This window comes from Eschrichtius robustus, chromosome 18 (assembly GCF_028021215.1).
Source record: "Eschrichtius robustus isolate mEscRob2 chromosome 18, mEscRob2.pri, whole genome shotgun sequence".
NCBI classification, from domain to species: Eukaryota; Metazoa; Chordata; class Mammalia; order Artiodactyla; family Eschrichtiidae; genus Eschrichtius; species Eschrichtius robustus.
Genome location: NC_090841.1, coordinates 48337729 through 48354106, shown reverse-complemented (window position 1 = coordinate 48354106; position 16378 = coordinate 48337729). Strand labels below are relative to the sequence as shown.

Sequence of the window (16378 nt, the reverse complement as noted above, 5' to 3'; positions counted from 1 at the left end):
AGAAAATATGATATTGCCTGTTTCTTATGTTACATAAATAATTTATGATGAGTCCTAGCTTACTTTTTTTTTCTTATAAATTTATTTTATTTATTTATTTTTGGCTGCATTGGGTCTTCATTGCTGCGTGCGGGCTTTCTCTAGTTGCAGCGAGTGGGGGCTACTCTTCATTGTGGTGCGTGGGCTTCTCATTGCGGTGGCTTCTCTTGTTGAGGAGCAGGGGCTCTAGGCACAAGGGCTTCAGTAGTTGTGGCACACGGGCTTCAGTAGTTGTGGCTCGCAGGCTCCAGAGCACAGGCTCAGTAGTTGTGGCGCACAGGCTTAGTTGCTCCGCGGCCTGTGGGATCTTCCCGGACCAGGGCTCGAACCCGTGTACCCTGCCTTGGCAAGCGGATTCTTAACCACTGCGCCACCAGGGACGTCCCTAAGTTTACTTTTATTAGATCAGAGTTTCTCAATGTTGGCACTATTGACATATTGGACCGGATAACTCTTTGTTATGGGAAGGCTGTCTTAGGAATTGTAGGATGTTTAGCAGCAGCCCCAGCCTATATGCACTAGATGCCAGTAACAGACCTCCCCTCCCCCACCAATCCACCGAGCTGTAACAACCCAGAAGGTCTCCAGACGTTGTGAAATGTCCCCTGGCGGCGGGGGGGGGGGGGGGGGGGGGGGGGTGCGGGGGGGTGCGGGGGGGGCGGGGAATCGCTCCCTGCTTGAGAACTGCTAGATTAGACAGTAGATGTAATAATGAAATCCCATTGGAATATGCAAACTAAAAATATTTAATTTCTCAAATTTCTCTTCTTTATTCTTATATCCCACACTTAAATACTGCTGTTAATAAAGAACATCAGTAAAGCACCTGTAGACTTCTTACTTCTGTCTCCTCCTCGAAATCCAGAAACAGAAGCTTCACTGTTTTCGGCACTCAAAGACCTAGTTTCTGTGGAGTGTGATCATCAGATTTTTAATCCAAGGTTAGCAATTTTGTTAGCTGAAGTGCAGTGAATAGAGCTAAGCAATGCTGGGGTTGACAGGAAGAGTAAGACACTCGAGCAAATCTCATGTAAGATTGTTGCTCAGTCATGCTAAAACCAATTCAAAAGTTGATAAGTGTCTTTGATAAGCTTAAAAGCATTATCAGGTGTATTTAATGGTGAATAATAAAATAATTCTGAAAACCATATATATAAGTATAAAAGTCTAAAATCGAGCCTATACTCTTTAAGAAGCAGGTAGAAGTTATTGTGCTGAATTTTGTTATTGTGCTTAAATTTGGCTTCGAAGAACAGATTTAAAGAAATAAGTATGCTGACACTTGATAGCCCAAGTGGATAGACTTAGAAGGAATATGCAATCATTATCTGTATCTGGTCTTTCAGTCTCTAGATGGCGTTTGTCACTTATTCAGGGTTTACCGTGGATAATTTACGTGCATTATGCATTTAATAACTATAGGTTAATCATATGATCACAAGTCATCTAATCATACAATTAGCTTTTAGGAATTCCTGATAATCTACAGTTTGAATGAAATCTCATTATCAGACCTGCAAAGTTTTAGTATAGTTTTTTTCCAACAAACTCTTACTTTTTTAATGTCCCAACCTGAAGTAGAAATTCTGATCTTGAATTTTTCTTTTGGTGAAATAAATTTATTTTAGTCTTTTTATTGCTCCATTAATGTGATTTTCTTCTTTTCCAAGCAAGTTGTTGTCTTAAAAACGTGACTAGAAGGATCTTATTTGTTTCCGCTCTGAGGTGTAAATGTGAATACATTCAAGAGAAAAAGATGTACCGTTGACTTTTAAGTTTACTAATTATTAAGCATTTATGTCCTAAGACTTTTTACAGGTGCTTGATTCTGTTGTTTTCCATTTCTTTCTTTCTTTTTTTCCCTTTCCATTACATTTAGAGAAACTTATGTAGAACAATTACAGGGAGAAACTTCTAATGACAGGAATGATAGAGCCATTCGAGTAGCAGCAAAGTGGTACAACGAACATTTGAAGAAAATGTCAGCAGAGAATCAGCTGCGAGTTATCTTCATAACCAATGACAGGAAAAACAAAGAGAAAGCCATAGAAGAAGGGATACCAGCTTTCACTTGTAAGTCTCCATGGAGACCGGACTCTTAGTTGATGTTTGCAAATGCATATAAAAACTATCAGGCCCAAAATCAGATGTTCATTTGACCATTTGGTATTTTCAGAGTCCTATATAACTAAATGTGATATTTTTGTATTTTTTTGATTTCTCAGCATTTCTAACCTAAGTGAGTTGTGCCACCAATGGCTATTAATTTCCTTATCAAGACTTGGAATTGGCTTAGCAATAAAAGCTTATAGATATACTTGACCCACTGCCTTTTGGGTGTGACCACCTCAACAGAGAGGACTTCCCCCCCCCCCCCAAAAAAAATTGACATATGTACTGTCACAAACAAAAGAAAGGGAAAAAAACATATCTAAGGGGGATAAAAACACATTTGAATTTATCAAGAACAAAAAACTTATTTTTCAGGTGAAGAATATGTAAAAAGCCTAACTGCTCACCCTGAACTCATAGATCGTCTTGCTTGTTTGTCTGAAGAAGGGGTATGTTTGAGTTTGTTTTATTTTGTTTTTGAAAAGTGAAACTATTAATGTAACCACTTCCGGACGTTAGGCTTATAGTTACCAAATTTAAAAATTGGAATATCGGTGGGTAAGCTGGAATTGGAATAGGAGTTGGGTTATAAACAACAAGAGTGGCTCTAATAGGCTTCTTATCAAAATGCCATCCCTAAAGACTTGACTTTCTCAAATAGCGCTGTTTACTGATATAGCCTCAGCAACCCGAGTAGGGCCTGGCACAAGGTGGCACTATCTGTTTGATTAATAAATGAAGGAATTCATGGCTGGCTTGTGATAAGGAGTAGGTATTTGACAAACAGAGAAGTGGTGGGCACTGCAGAGAGCATACAGCTGTAGCATCAATTCCATAGGAGGAGGGAGGGAGTCATAAGAGGTAGAACGGGAAGGCAAGGGGCCAGATAGTGTGGACTTAACAATTTATTCTGTTAGTAATTTTTAAACTGTCTTATAAAGGTCTCCCTAAAAGGCTGCTAACGAAGAGAAGTTAGCAGATAGGACTCTGGGCTCCCTACCTTATATTGTCAGGCTAAAAGACATTAAAGGTGGATGAGAGTGTGTCTAGGAGGAACAGAGGCGAAGGACCAGAATTGTTACTTATTTGGGAGACTACTCTAATTTCGATTTGTAAGATGATGCATTGTATCAAGGGCAAGATTAGAGGCAGAGGGATGAGAAAAGGGATCACTGCGATAGTGGACTTGAGAGGGAACCATTAAACTTTGTGAGCTGATATTTCCTTGTATGTAAAGTGTGTTTAGCAATAATGACTTCATAGTGTTATTAGGGTCGAATGAGGTGATAACAGTTGTATTAATAAAATTCTTATCTCAGTGCCTGGCAAACAGCTATGGTAAATGTAAATGGTAGATACTATTGATATAAAAATTGGTTTTATGTAATAGAACATTATACGTACATCCAGTCTTTACAGCATTTTCTCCACCCCTGCTTGTCTTCAACCAGCTACTTTACAAAACTAAATGGAAGCGAGAAAATAAAAGCTGGGCTTGATTTTTAGAATACAGATTTAGGATTATCCTGTCTAATAGGTAGTCACTAGTTGCATGCGGCTGTTTAAATTTAATTCAGGTTAAAACTTCAGTTTCTCAGTTGTACTATTCAACGTTCAAGCATCCAGGAGCCACTTGTGCCTAGTGACTACCATACTGGAGATCACAAAAAGAACGCTCCCTTTATCACAAAGTTGTTTTGGATAGCACTGGTCTAGAAGAAGAAACAAGGAGTAATCCGACATTGGTGATTCACAGTATTTGATTATGCACTATGGTAGGGTGAGTGTAGGATATGGTGAAATTACAGTCGGTTCTATTGTAACACATGTGTGTTCCTCGAAGTCACTGTGCCATGCAAAATTATATAATGAAAACCACAGAGCTAAGGGAAAATGTGGTTAGGGACACACTCAGAAACTTCATGAAGCGGTGAAAAGAGGGTTATCTAAATTTGAACAGAAAGTTGTTACACCAGATGAAGATGGTGTGGCTCGTAAAACACAGTGATCTGAAGTAACTGATAGATGTTTGAGAGGTGTGTGTGTGTGTGCGCGTGTGGATTCAGCTTGGTTCAGCTAGGTGCAGTTTTCTGCATTCACCTGGTTTTTTTTTTTTTTAACATCTTTATTGAAGTATAATTGCTTTACAATGGTGTGTTAGTTTCTGCTTTATAACAAAGTGAATTAGCTATACATATACATATATCCCCATATCTCCTCCCTCTTGCATCTCCCTCCCTCCCACCCTCCCTATCCCACCCCTCTAGGTGGTCACAAAGCACTGAGCTGATCTCTCTGTGCTATGCGGCTGCTTCCCACTAGCTATCTATTTTACGTTTGGTAGTGTATATATATCCATGCCACTCTCTCACTTTGTCCCAGCTTACCCTTCCCCCTCCCTGGGTCCTCAAGTCCATTCTCTACGTCTGTGTCTTTATTCCTGTCCTGCCCCTAGGTTCTTCAGAACCATTTTTTTTTTTTTAGATTCCATATATATGTGTTAGCATACGGTATTTGTTTTTCTTTCTGACTTACTTCACTCTGTATGACAGACTCTAGGTCCATCCTCCTCACTACGAATAACTCAATTTCGTTTCCTTTTATGGCTGAGTAATATTCCATTGTATATATGTGCCACATCTTCTTAATCCATTCATCTGTCGATGGACAGATAGGTTGCTTCCATGTCCTGGCTATTGTAAATAGAGCTGCAGTGAACATTGTGGTACATGACTCTTTTTGAATGATGGTTTTCTCAGGGTATATGCCCAGTAGTGGGATTGCTGGGTCGTATGGTAGTTCTATTTTTCGTTTTTTGAGGAACCTCCATACTGTTCTCCATAGTGGCTGTATCAATTTACATTCCCACCAACAGTGCAAGAGGGTTCCCTTTTCTCCACACCCTCTCCAGCATTTATTGTTTGTAGATTTTTTGATGATGGCCATTCTGACTGGTGTGAGGTGATACCTCATTGTAGTTTTGATTTGCATTTCTCTACTAATTTGTGGTGCTGAGCATTCTTTCATGTGTTTGTTGGCAATCTGGATATCTTCTTTGGAGAAATGTCTTTTTAGGTCTTCTGCCCATTTTTGGATTGGGTTGTTTGTTTTTTTGATATTGAGCTGCATGAGCTGCTTGTAAATTTTGGAGATTAATCCTTTGTCAGTTGCTTCATTTGCAGATATTTTCTCTCATCTGAGGGTCGTCTTTTCATCTTGTTTATGGTTTCCTTTGCTGTGCAAAAGCTTTTAAGTTTCATTAGGTCCCATTTGTTTAGTTTTGTTTTTATTTCCATTTCTCTAGGAGGTGGGTCCAAAAGGACCTTGCTGTGATTTATGTCATAGAGTGTTTGCCTATGTTTTCTTCTAAGAGTTTGATAGTGTCTGGCCTTACATTTAGGTCTTTAATCCATTTTGAGTTTATTTTTGTGTATGGTGTTAGGGAGTGTTCTAATTTCATTCTTTTACATGTAGCTGTCCAGTTTTTCCAACACCACTTATTGAAGAGGCTGTCTTTTCTCCATAGTATATTCTTGCCTCCTTTATCAAAAATAAGGTGACCATATGTGCATGGGTTTATCTCTGTGCTTTCTATCCAGTTCCTTTGATCTATATTTCTGGTTTTGTGCCAGTACCATACTGTCTTGATTACTGTAGCTTTGTAGTATAGTCTGAAGTCAGGGAGCCTGATTCCTCCAGCTCCGTTTTTCTTTCTCAAGATTGCTTTGGCTTTTCGGGGTCTTTTGTGTTTCCATACAAATTGTGAAATTTTTTGTTCTAGTTCTGTGAAAAATGCCATTGGTAGTTTGATGGGGATTGCATTGAATCTGTAGATTGCTTTGGGTAGTATAGTCACTTTCACAATGTTGATTCTTCCAATCCAAGAACATGGTGTGTCTCTCCATCTGTTTGTATCATCTTTAATTTCTTTCATCAGTGTCTTATAGTTTTCTGCATACAGGTCTTTGTCTCCTTAGGTAGGTTTATTCCTAGGTATTTTATTCTTTTTGTTGCAGTGGTAAAAGGGAGTGTTTCCTTAATTTCTCTTTCAGATTTTTCATCATTAGTGTATAGGAATGCAAGAGATTTCTGTGCATTAATTTTGTATCCTGCTACTTTACCAAATTCATTGATTAGCTCTAGTAGTTTTCTGGTACCATCTTTAGGATTCTCTCTGTATAGTATCATGTCATCTGCAAACCAGTGACAGCTTTACTTCTTCTTTTCCGATTTGGATTCCTTTTATTTCTTTTTCTTCTCTGATTGCTGTGGCTAAAACTTCCAAAACTATGTTGAGTAATAGTGGTGAGAGTGTGCGACCTTGTCTTGTTCCTGATCTTAGTTTCAATGGTTTCAGTTTTTCACCATTGAGAATGGTGTTGGCTGTGGGTTTGTCATATATGGCCTTTATTATGTTGAGGAAAGTTCCCTCTATGCTTACTTTCTGCAGGGCTTTTATCATAAATGGGTGTTGAATTTTGTCGAAAGCTTTCTCTGCATCTATTGAGATGATCATACGGTTTTTCTCCTTCAGTTTGTTAATATGGTGTATCACATTGATTGATTTGCATATGTTGAAGAATCCTTGCATTCCTGGGATAAACCCCACTTGATCATGGTATATGATCCTTTTAATGTATTGTTGGATTCTGTTTGCTAGTATTTTGTTGAGGATTCTTGCATCTATGTTCATCAGTGATACTGGCCTGTAGTTTTCTTTCGTTGTGACATCTTTGTCTGATTTTGCTATCAGGGTGATGGTGGCTTCGTAGAATGAGTTTGGGAGTGTTCCTCCCTCTGCTGTATTTTGGAAGAGTTTGAGAAGGGTAGGTGTTAGCTCTTCTCTAAATGTTTCATAGAATTTGCCTGTGAAGCCATCTGGTCCTGGGCTTTTGGTTGTTGGAAGATTTTTAATCACAGTCTCAATTTCAGTGCTTGTGATTGGTCTGTTTGTATCTTCTGTTTCTTCCTGGTTCAGTCTCAGAAGGTTGTGCTTTTCTAATAATTTGTCCATTTCTTCCAGGTTGTCCATTTTGTTGGCGTATAGTTGCTTGTAGTAATCTCTCATGATCCTTTGTATTTCTGTAGTGTCAGTTGTTACTTCTCCTTTTTCATTTCTAATTCTATTGATTTGAGTCTTCTCCCTTTTTTTCTTGATGAGTCTGGCTAATGGTTTATCAATTTTGTTTGTCTTCTTAACAAACCAGCTTTTAGTTTTATTGATTTTTGCTATTGTTTCCTTCATTTCTTCTTCATTTATTTCTGATCTGATCTTTATGATTTCTTTCCTTCTGTTAATTTTGGGTTTTTTTTTGTTCTTTTTCTCTAATTCCTTTAGGTGTAAGGTTAGGTTGTTTCTTTGTGATTTTTCTTGTTTCTTGAGGCAGGATTGTATTGCTATAGATTTCCCTCTTAGAATTGCTTTTGCTGCATCCCATAGGTTTTGGGTCGTCGTGTTTTCATTGTCATTTGTTTCTAGGTATTTTTGATTTCCTCTTTGATTTCTTCAGTGATCTCTTGGTTATTTAGTAGCATATTGTTTAGCCTCCATGTGTTTGTATTTTTGACAGATTTTTTCCTGTAATTGATGTCTAGTCTCATAGTATTGTTGTTGGGAAAGATACTTGATACGATTTCAATTTTCTTAAATTTACCAAGGCTTGATTTGTGACCCAAGCTATGATCTATCCTGGAGAATGATCCATGAGCACTTGAGGAGAAAGTGTATTTTGTTGTTTTTGGATGGAATGTCCTGTAAATATCAATTAAGTCCATCTTGTTTAATGTATCATTTAAAGCTTGTGTTTCCTTATTTATTTTCATTTTGGGTGATCTGTCCACTGGTGAAAGTGGGGTGTTAAAGTCCCCTACTATGATTGTGTTACTGTCGATTTCTTCTTTTATCGCTGTTAGCACTTGCCTTATGTATTGAGGTGCTCCTGTGTTGTCACCTGGTATTTTTTAATATATCAATTGCATTGGAACACATTTGTGTTTTCAAAACAAGCATTATAGGAGAACTGACTGAACTTAGCAAGGGCGTCTAACCCCAATTTGGGATGTCAAGGCTTCCTGATCGAAGTAATGTCTAAACTGAGCTAGGAGGGATGTTAAGAAAGCAAATTGCTTTGAGACAGAGACATTTTAGCTACATTATGTAAGGGAGTTAACCATGTATTAACATTAACTAGGGGAAGAGCATTTCATGCAGAAGGAACAGTAAGTTCAAAGGCTCTGAGGTTAGAATAAGTTGGCAAGATCAAGAAATAGCTAAAAGTGTGGCTGGGATGGAGTGAGCAAGGGAGAAAATGTTAGGGATGAAGACAGAAACGTAGGTAGAGACCAGATCATTTAGGGTGTAGTGAGTCATGGAAAAAAAAAAACTGGATTTTAGCCCATGAGTGCTAGACAGCTGTTGAGCAGGAGGATAGTAATATCCTTTTGGCTGCTCTAAGGAGAATAGATTAGAAGCAAGGTCCTCCAATTAGGAGGATATTTTAGTACCCCTGGGAGACAAGACAGAAAATTGGATCATGGTAGCAGCAGTTAAGGTGGTGAGAAGTAGTCAGATCAGATATTGGGTATATTTTGTTGATACAAATATTTTATTGATTTTAGGAGTTGGTGATAGATTGGATGGGGCTATGAGGGAATAATTAATCAGTTAATTAATGTATTTTAATAGACCATATCATTAATTAATTTATTTAATGGATCATAGTATTTAATAGGTCCATATTTTTTTTTAAATAGGTTATATTAGTTTATATGATGGTGAGGATGTTATAGTAGAGAGGGGGGAAATTTGATTCCAGAGAGAGAAGGTAATTATAGGACAAAGTTCTTGAATAGAGGAGAGGAGATGATAGGTAGATGCACATAGGTGAGCAGATTCAGCGGTAGGGAGGTGAAGTAGATCTCGAGTGACTGCTTCTGATTCTCAGTGTGGAGATGGAGGTCCTTCATCTGAGAGTGAGGAAGGAAGACAAGGAACTTGGAGAGTTAAGCAGAAAAAAAGAAGGTATAAAGTGATCTCCTCAGAAGGTAGGAAATTTAGGAAATGAAGAAAACTAAAGAAGCCAAGCAATCAGGATTTTGGATGTTGAGGTCTTTGAGAATCCTGGAAGGTGTTGTGGTGGATCTACAGTAGATGCCAGCCTACCTCTATCTAACAGCTTTAGCTGTTTAAAATAATCCAAATAAAAATAGCTTTTCTTGTGCTTTCAGGAACCACAGTCTTTTCATGCACTTGAGGCTTTCCATTACCCTTTACATACCTACCTGCTCACTTGATCACCTAACTACACACCTTCATTCCAGGAGGCCTGGGTAGGGATAGGGGGGTACACAGAGTTTCTTAGTGTTCTGCATCTGTAGCTGACACCTAAATGTAATGAAATGGAAATGTTTGTGTATTTCTAAGATTAGAAAGCATTTTTTTTCTTACTGTGCTATATGTTCATTCAAATTCATACAGTGGTATATACCATAATGTGGATGATGGTTTTAAAAAATACCTGATGGTGTTAATAGTTGTATATGGAGCATACAAAAGACTCACTACTAACTATATCTCTTGGTTTGTTTATTTCACAGAATGAAATAGAAAGTGGAAAAATAATATTTTCAGAGCATCTTCCATTAAGTAAGCTACAACAAGGCATAAAATCTGGTACATACCTTCAAGGGACATTTAGAGCCAGCAGGGAAAATTACTTAGAAGCTACACTCTGGGTTCATGGTGACACTGAAGACAATAAAGAGGCAAGTGTGTACATAAATTCCTTTTACACTAAAATGTTTTCTGTTCTATTTTTTTCCACAAGTGTTTCACATTTTTGTACAAGAAGTTAAATTTGCTTTATCCTCCCAATTTATCAGCTTGAAGAAAGTTATGTGAAAGGTCATAGATACTAGTAGAATTAATCACTTTTTCAGAAAACTGCTTATTGAGGAAAAGAACTATTAACCCACTTTTTTTTTTTTTTTTTTTTTTTTAATATGTAAGGGAGTCACTTTTTTTTTTTTTTTAATTAATTAATTTATTTATTTTTGGCTGTGTTGGGTCTTCGTTTCTGTGCGAGGGCTTTCTCAAGCTGTGGCAAGTGGGGGCCACTCTTCATCGCGGTGCGCGGGCCTCTCACTGTCACGGCCTCTCTTGTTGCGGAGCACAAGCTCCAGACGCGCGGGCTCAGTAGTTGTGGCTCACGGGCCTAGTTGCTCCGTGGCATGTGGGATCTTCCCAGACCAGGGCTCGAACCCGTGTCCCCTGCATTGGCAGGCAGATTCTCAACCACTGCGCCACCAGGGAAGCCCTAACCCACTTTTAAGAGAATAAAAATCTAATCAATAAAAAACCCCACTATGGTACCTCTATTTTCTGTATTATGATCTATTGTGGGAAATACTATTTACATAATGTATAATTGCTCTGGAGAGCTTCACACACTTTAAAGCAAATAGCAGTTGTTTTGGGGTGCTGACTGTTGGGCAGGTACTCGTCTCATTGCTTTGAACACTGCATTTCATTTATTTTCAACTCTGCCTGTAAGAGTAGGTACTCTCTTTTTTGTTTTACCAATCAGGACCCTGAGATTTAGAGAGATTAAGAAATTGTGGTACTAATGTAAGAGTTATGGTAGAGCCATGAACACAACCTGTATTTTCTGACCATGTGTTTTCTATTTGCTATTGAGAAACTAAGAGGGCAGAGTAAAGGGCCCCACTATAAAGGAAGAAAATACATAAAGGAGGGGAAATAGAAACATAGAGACATCAGAATATATCTAAACTTCTGTAGGCAACCTTCCCATTATTATATTGCCTTTGAAAATATCTGGGCATGTGTCATTTGCTGTTTCAACAGATAATCTTACAAGGACTTAAAAATTTAAACCGAGCTGTTCATGAAGATATCGTGGCTGTGGAGCTTCTTCCAAAGAATCAGTGGGTAGCACCATCTTCTGTGGTTCTACTTGATGAAGGTCAAAATGAAGATGATATGGAGAAAGAAGAGGAGAGAGAACGCATTGTATGAAACCAAGAAAGTTTTATTTTTTTGTCTGTGTAGCTTTGAATAAGTTGTTAATGTATTGTCTTTGGAAAAAATTAAACAAGTTTCATTGCTTTCAGATTTATTTTATTAATATTTATTTTATTCATTATTTATAATGAATAAAATTATAGTTCTGTCAGTTTAATAATATATGTCATACACATAGTTGATTTCTTTTCCTCTAAGTAGTCTGCCTTTATATTAATGTCTTACTTTGCTCAAATAAGACAAAGGTTTAAAATACAAAAAGACTTGAGTATGAAACTTGAATTCTGACATTCAGGTGTACGATCTGGCTGAATTAGTGAGGTTTAAGTAAATACAAATTTTAAATTTTCTGAAATGCGTTTATGTAATGTTAAAGTTCCCTCAGCATAAGAGATGTACTTCTGGGCCCTTACAAATGGGTCTGTTTAATAATTCCTTCTCTATTACCATATTCATTATGAAGAGAGTGCTTTCAGTTATTTCTTATGACCTAAAGTCTACCTGATATGACCCATTTATTTTCCCATTTTAGAATTAAAAGAATAATACAAGTAATTGGAATTCACACAACATTAGTAGTAGTTCTCTTTATATGAATTATATTCACTATTCTGGAGTCTTACTATAACATTATCTTTGCAGAGTCCAGGCCATAGGAGAGTGTTAGAGGTGAAATACCATAAGGTTCTTCTGCCATTTCTAATAAGAACTATTATTTGTTGGGGTTTATATTTTGGATAAGGATGAACCTTTAAAGATACATCTCTTTTTTAATGAATTAATAAATGCCACTCAGCTAATTATTGAAAACTAGTACTAAAATCCTAGTCTTCTAATTACCAGACCTGTGCGTGTGTGTGTGTGTGTGTGTGCACGCACATGTGTGCAAGTCAGTAAATCTTCATATTAAAACTGCAGAGTCCAGTTCTGACATATTTATTCAGTTACTTTTCTTTTTTTGATTCTTTTTTTTTTTTGTAGTGCTTTATCATGGAACTGTTTTTGTAGTTTTGTTTGACATGCTCTTGCCTAGAATTTTGAAGCATCAAAATTCCGTAGTTTTATGTCATAATTTACTGCCTGAGAAAGTATCTGTATTCTAATTTTGAAGGGAAATTGTCTCATTATCCTTACAGGAAAGATAACTGAAGATTTTTACTTTTATTTTTACATCTCAGCTTAAGACTGCTGTAAGTGAAAAAATGTTAAAGCCTACAGGTAGAGTTGTTGGAATAATAAGAAGGAACTGGAGACCATATTGTGGCATGCTTTCCAAGTCTGATATTAAAGAGGTGAGTAAACAGCATGTTGCTATGTAATAAAAAATGAAATACATTGAATAGAACTTAGTAGAGCCCTGACCTTGCCCCCATCCCCAGCCTTTTTTGTATGTGTAAAATCTTTTTTCCTAATTTTCTCTAGTCAAGAAGACATCTCTTTACTCCTGCTGAAAAGAGAATCCCTAGAATTCGGATAGAAACCAGACAGGCCTCTACATTAGAAGGGCAGAGAATTATTGTTGCTATTGATGGTTGGCCCAGAAATTCCAGATATCCAAATGTAAGCTTGAATTAATCATTTTATTTTAGAATATTTAATTAAAACTTTGGGAATAAAGTTGCTTCTTTTCCTGAAAATAGAATCTGCTTTTGTATAAAATACATACTGAGATCTAGAAGTATTTCACAGTTACCTGATAAGTGTACGTCCAATTTGAAACTTAATTTTAGGAAATTCCAATGTAAATCATTTGGTGACTTTTACTCAGACTTCCTAACAAATAACTTCTGGTGACAGCAACTACAAAAACAACATTTGAGACCTAAGTAGATTGTAAATAAACGAATTTGGAAGGTAGGATATTTGAAGCACATTTTAAACTTGAAAAATAATAGGAAATAAACAGACACCTTGTTATATGAGAACCGGGCCCTTGGGAAGTCTCCCCCATAAATCACTTGAGAAGTCTTTGTCATTTTTAGCTTTAATTTACCTAGTTGTCATTTTTAAGAAGTGTGGAGAACATTTAGAAATACTAAAGTGATATGTAAATGTTCAGGGATTTAATGTGATAGTAAAGTATAAATTGCTAAACAGAAAGCTGTAAAATACACCTTTCTAATAATATCTTTTGGTTTTAGGGACACTTTGTAAAAAATTTAGGTGAAGTCGGAGACAAAGAGACTGAAACAGAAGTTCTGTTACTTGAGCATGATGTTCCCCATCAGCCTTTCTCACAGGCTGTTCTTAGCCTTCTACCAAAGATGCCCTGGCGCATCACTGAGAAGGTATGTTGAAAAGAATTCTTAGTGAATCACTGTATCTGAGCTACTAGTTTTGTTTGATTTCTGTATGTGTTTTTTTAAAATATGTAGAAACCATAGTCCCCTCCTCCCCTGCATTTAGTTTGGTACAGAACTCTTCGGTATCACGGAAATCATTTGCTTTACTGAAAGACAGACTTTTCTAGGGGACAGACATTAGCTTATGTCAGATTTTCCAAAGATGAGGAGTTCACAAGTTATAGATCATGATGTGCAGTTACAATTAAGAGATAAAGCTGTTTTTTTTAACATTTATAGATATTGTTGATTGCATAAGAGCTTGTGTTACATCTGTACCACCAAAATAGTTTTTTATTTCTTAATAATGTGGCATCTTCTAGGACATGAAAAACAGAGAAGACCTGAGACATCTGTGTGTTTGTAGTGTGGACCCCCCAGGATGTACTGATATAGATGATGCTCTCCATTGTAGAGAACTTGAGAATGGAAATTTGGAGGTATTCATAATTATAATGACGTTCTACCCAAATACAGTACTGGTCTTGAGTTAATTTTCTTTTGACCCATTGTAGAATTTGTTTGTGAGTTATTTATGTCTCAAGTAGAGTCAGTTGTAGCTGCAGAGACTAATGGGCATGTAAAAAATTGAAATGGTAACTGTGACTAAGGTCCTTTTTCCTTTTAGCCGTATGTCTTCTCATTAGAACTCCATTAGTACATTTACCCAATTAAGCACGTTGACATCCTTTTTATCTCTTTAAGGTTGGTGTTCATATTGCTGATGTTAGCTATTTTATTAGACCAGGAAATGCATTGGATCAAGAATCAGCTAGAAGGGGAACAACTGTGTATCTTTGTGAAAAGGTAAGTATGTTAAATTTAGAGTGGAATTTTGATACATCATTTCCATCATCTGTTTTATTCTTAATAATAAAACCATCTGACGTATTTCCTGAGAAGAGGACAGCCTCAGTATATAGTGAAATATGAATTACTACTTTGTTAATTGTGCAGTTTGTCAAAATCATGGGCACTTTTGGATTCTTGAACAGTCTGGAATAGTACATGAATTAGCTAAAAGACATACATAGAATAAGATGGCCTTGAATCAGTGAAAATATTGCAATTGTTTTGTTATTGAGTGACCCAAATAACAAGTAGATGTAGTTGATATAAATTGTTGTGTAGCATTTAACTTATTATTGGTGGGTAATTAATATATTTTCTGTTTCTTATATATATAGTTAAGTCGAGTCTGTTCTGTCACAATTTACCATTTATTCCTCATTAAGTATGCTCCCATAAACTTACAGAGAAAAATTGTGAAAGTAGAAGGGAAAGTTAAGCTTAGTCTGTGATAAATTCATTGTCAAAGTTCTTCTGTGTAGCTTTTTTCCATAAAAATTTAGTGTTTCTCTTTTTTTAGAATGTTGAAAACACCCTGTGGTTTGTGTGAAGTATTGGAGGAAGGTCCAGTCGTAGAGCTGTTAGGGCCTGTGTCTGTTATCTAGTACAAACGTATTGTACAGACCAGAGATTTCAAAGTTGCAGAGCACAGCTAGGTGGGTAGTGTAGAGAACTTACACTTAGACCGACTGACGTGAAATCCAGTTTTCTTTCATTGCTTCCCTCTCGTAAAAATTGTGTGTAACTACTTTTCTAGAAATAGACTTTTTATTTCACATTTTCTCACTTCTTTTCACAAAGGCCTTTTTGTTCCCCTTGTAAGATCAATGCTATTGATATTTAAGAGTAGAACCTCAAAAAACGTGTGGAGACAGCTCAGTAATCCACAACTCTATTTTATTTGTTCCAGAGGATTGACATGGTTCCAGAGTTGCTTAGCTCTAACTTATGTTCCCTAAGATCTAACGTTGACAGGTATTTATGCACATTTCTTCATAAAAACATAGTATTTACTACTTTAACTGATTCCCATTAACAGATACCATCTATTTTTCCTCATAGGTTGGCATTTTCTTGTATTTGGGAAATGAATCACAATGCCGAAATCTTAAAAACAAGGTTTACCAAAAGTGTCATTAATTCAAAGGTTGGTTTCATGGTTACTACTTCATGTTTAACATCTTTGGTGCTTTTAACAATGTTCTAGATCGTTTTGAAAAAGTTAGGCTTATTAATAATAAGAAGAAGTTTTTGCCCGGTGTTGCAGCAAAATCTAGTTGTTTTCAGTTATTTGCTTAATTTTTGCTGTTATTTAGAAATGAGTTTATGTGGCAGTTTTCCTGTATTCAGAAACTTACGAAGCCTATACACTGGAGGAGACCGAGTAGGTTTCTTTTAGCCCTAACTCAGGGACTCCAGTGTTTGAAGTTGTCCCAGTTTATAACTGGTTGGTATTTTAAAAGATGGCATGTACACCCGTCTCCTTGTTCCTCACATTTTCTCACTGAAATAATGTCATAAATCATGGTTGAATTCCAGTAGGACTAGCCTGAGATCAATGTTCACACAGAATGGAGCCAGATTATGTTTTTCTCATTCTTCTCCTTTTTTTTATACTTTTCCCCAGATTCCCTTGTGTTCTTATTTTGCCCTGAATCTACCTCTGATGTTTGCCAAACCACTTTTCTTCCAATGATCTGTTTTCCAAGTTTACCTGCTTTTTCTCTCCCTTTGACATCATTCTTTTCTAATCAGCTAGTGATTGGAAAGAAAGCAGTGTTAAACAGACAGATAATAATGTGTGAATGATTTAAATTTTCCTAGATTAGTATTTTTAAATAGGATGAGTTTATAATTCTCCTAGACTTGGTCGGTGTAACAAAATTATATGAAAAAAATTAGTAAACGTATAACAGAAAACATTTTTAGATGGAGAACTCTTATCCCCTAATAGATAAGTTGGTTCTCCCAAGAATCTGACCTGGTCTGCATC

General features: G+C 36.6%; 1 protein-coding gene across 3 annotated transcripts in view; it reads left to right on the top strand.

Moving 5' to 3' along the window:
- The window catches only part of DIS3 (DIS3 homolog, exosome endoribonuclease and 3'-5' exoribonuclease), a 29671-nt gene that overhangs the window by 1633 nt on the left and 11660 nt on the right, over positions 1–16378 (top strand). For 2 of the 3 annotated variants that reach the window (XM_068526301.1, XM_068526302.1), the window contains exons 3-13: positions 1919–2112; positions 2527–2600; positions 9748–9915; positions 11018–11182; positions 12373–12486; positions 12617–12754; positions 13336–13482; positions 13860–13976; positions 14242–14343; positions 15296–15360; positions 15448–15532. In XM_068526301.1, the coding sequence (XP_068382402.1) occupies positions 1919–2112; positions 2527–2600; positions 9748–9915; positions 11018–11182; positions 12373–12486; positions 12617–12754; positions 13336–13482; positions 13860–13976; positions 14242–14343; positions 15296–15360; positions 15448–15532 (1369 nt within the window). Of the gene's footprint in view, positions 1–847; positions 981–1918; positions 2113–2526; positions 2601–9747; positions 9916–11017; positions 11183–12372; positions 12487–12616; positions 12755–13335; positions 13483–13859; positions 13977–14241; positions 14344–15295; positions 15361–15447; positions 15533–16378 lie in introns of those variants that run through there. The other variant, XM_068526303.1, reaches the window with a different exon arrangement.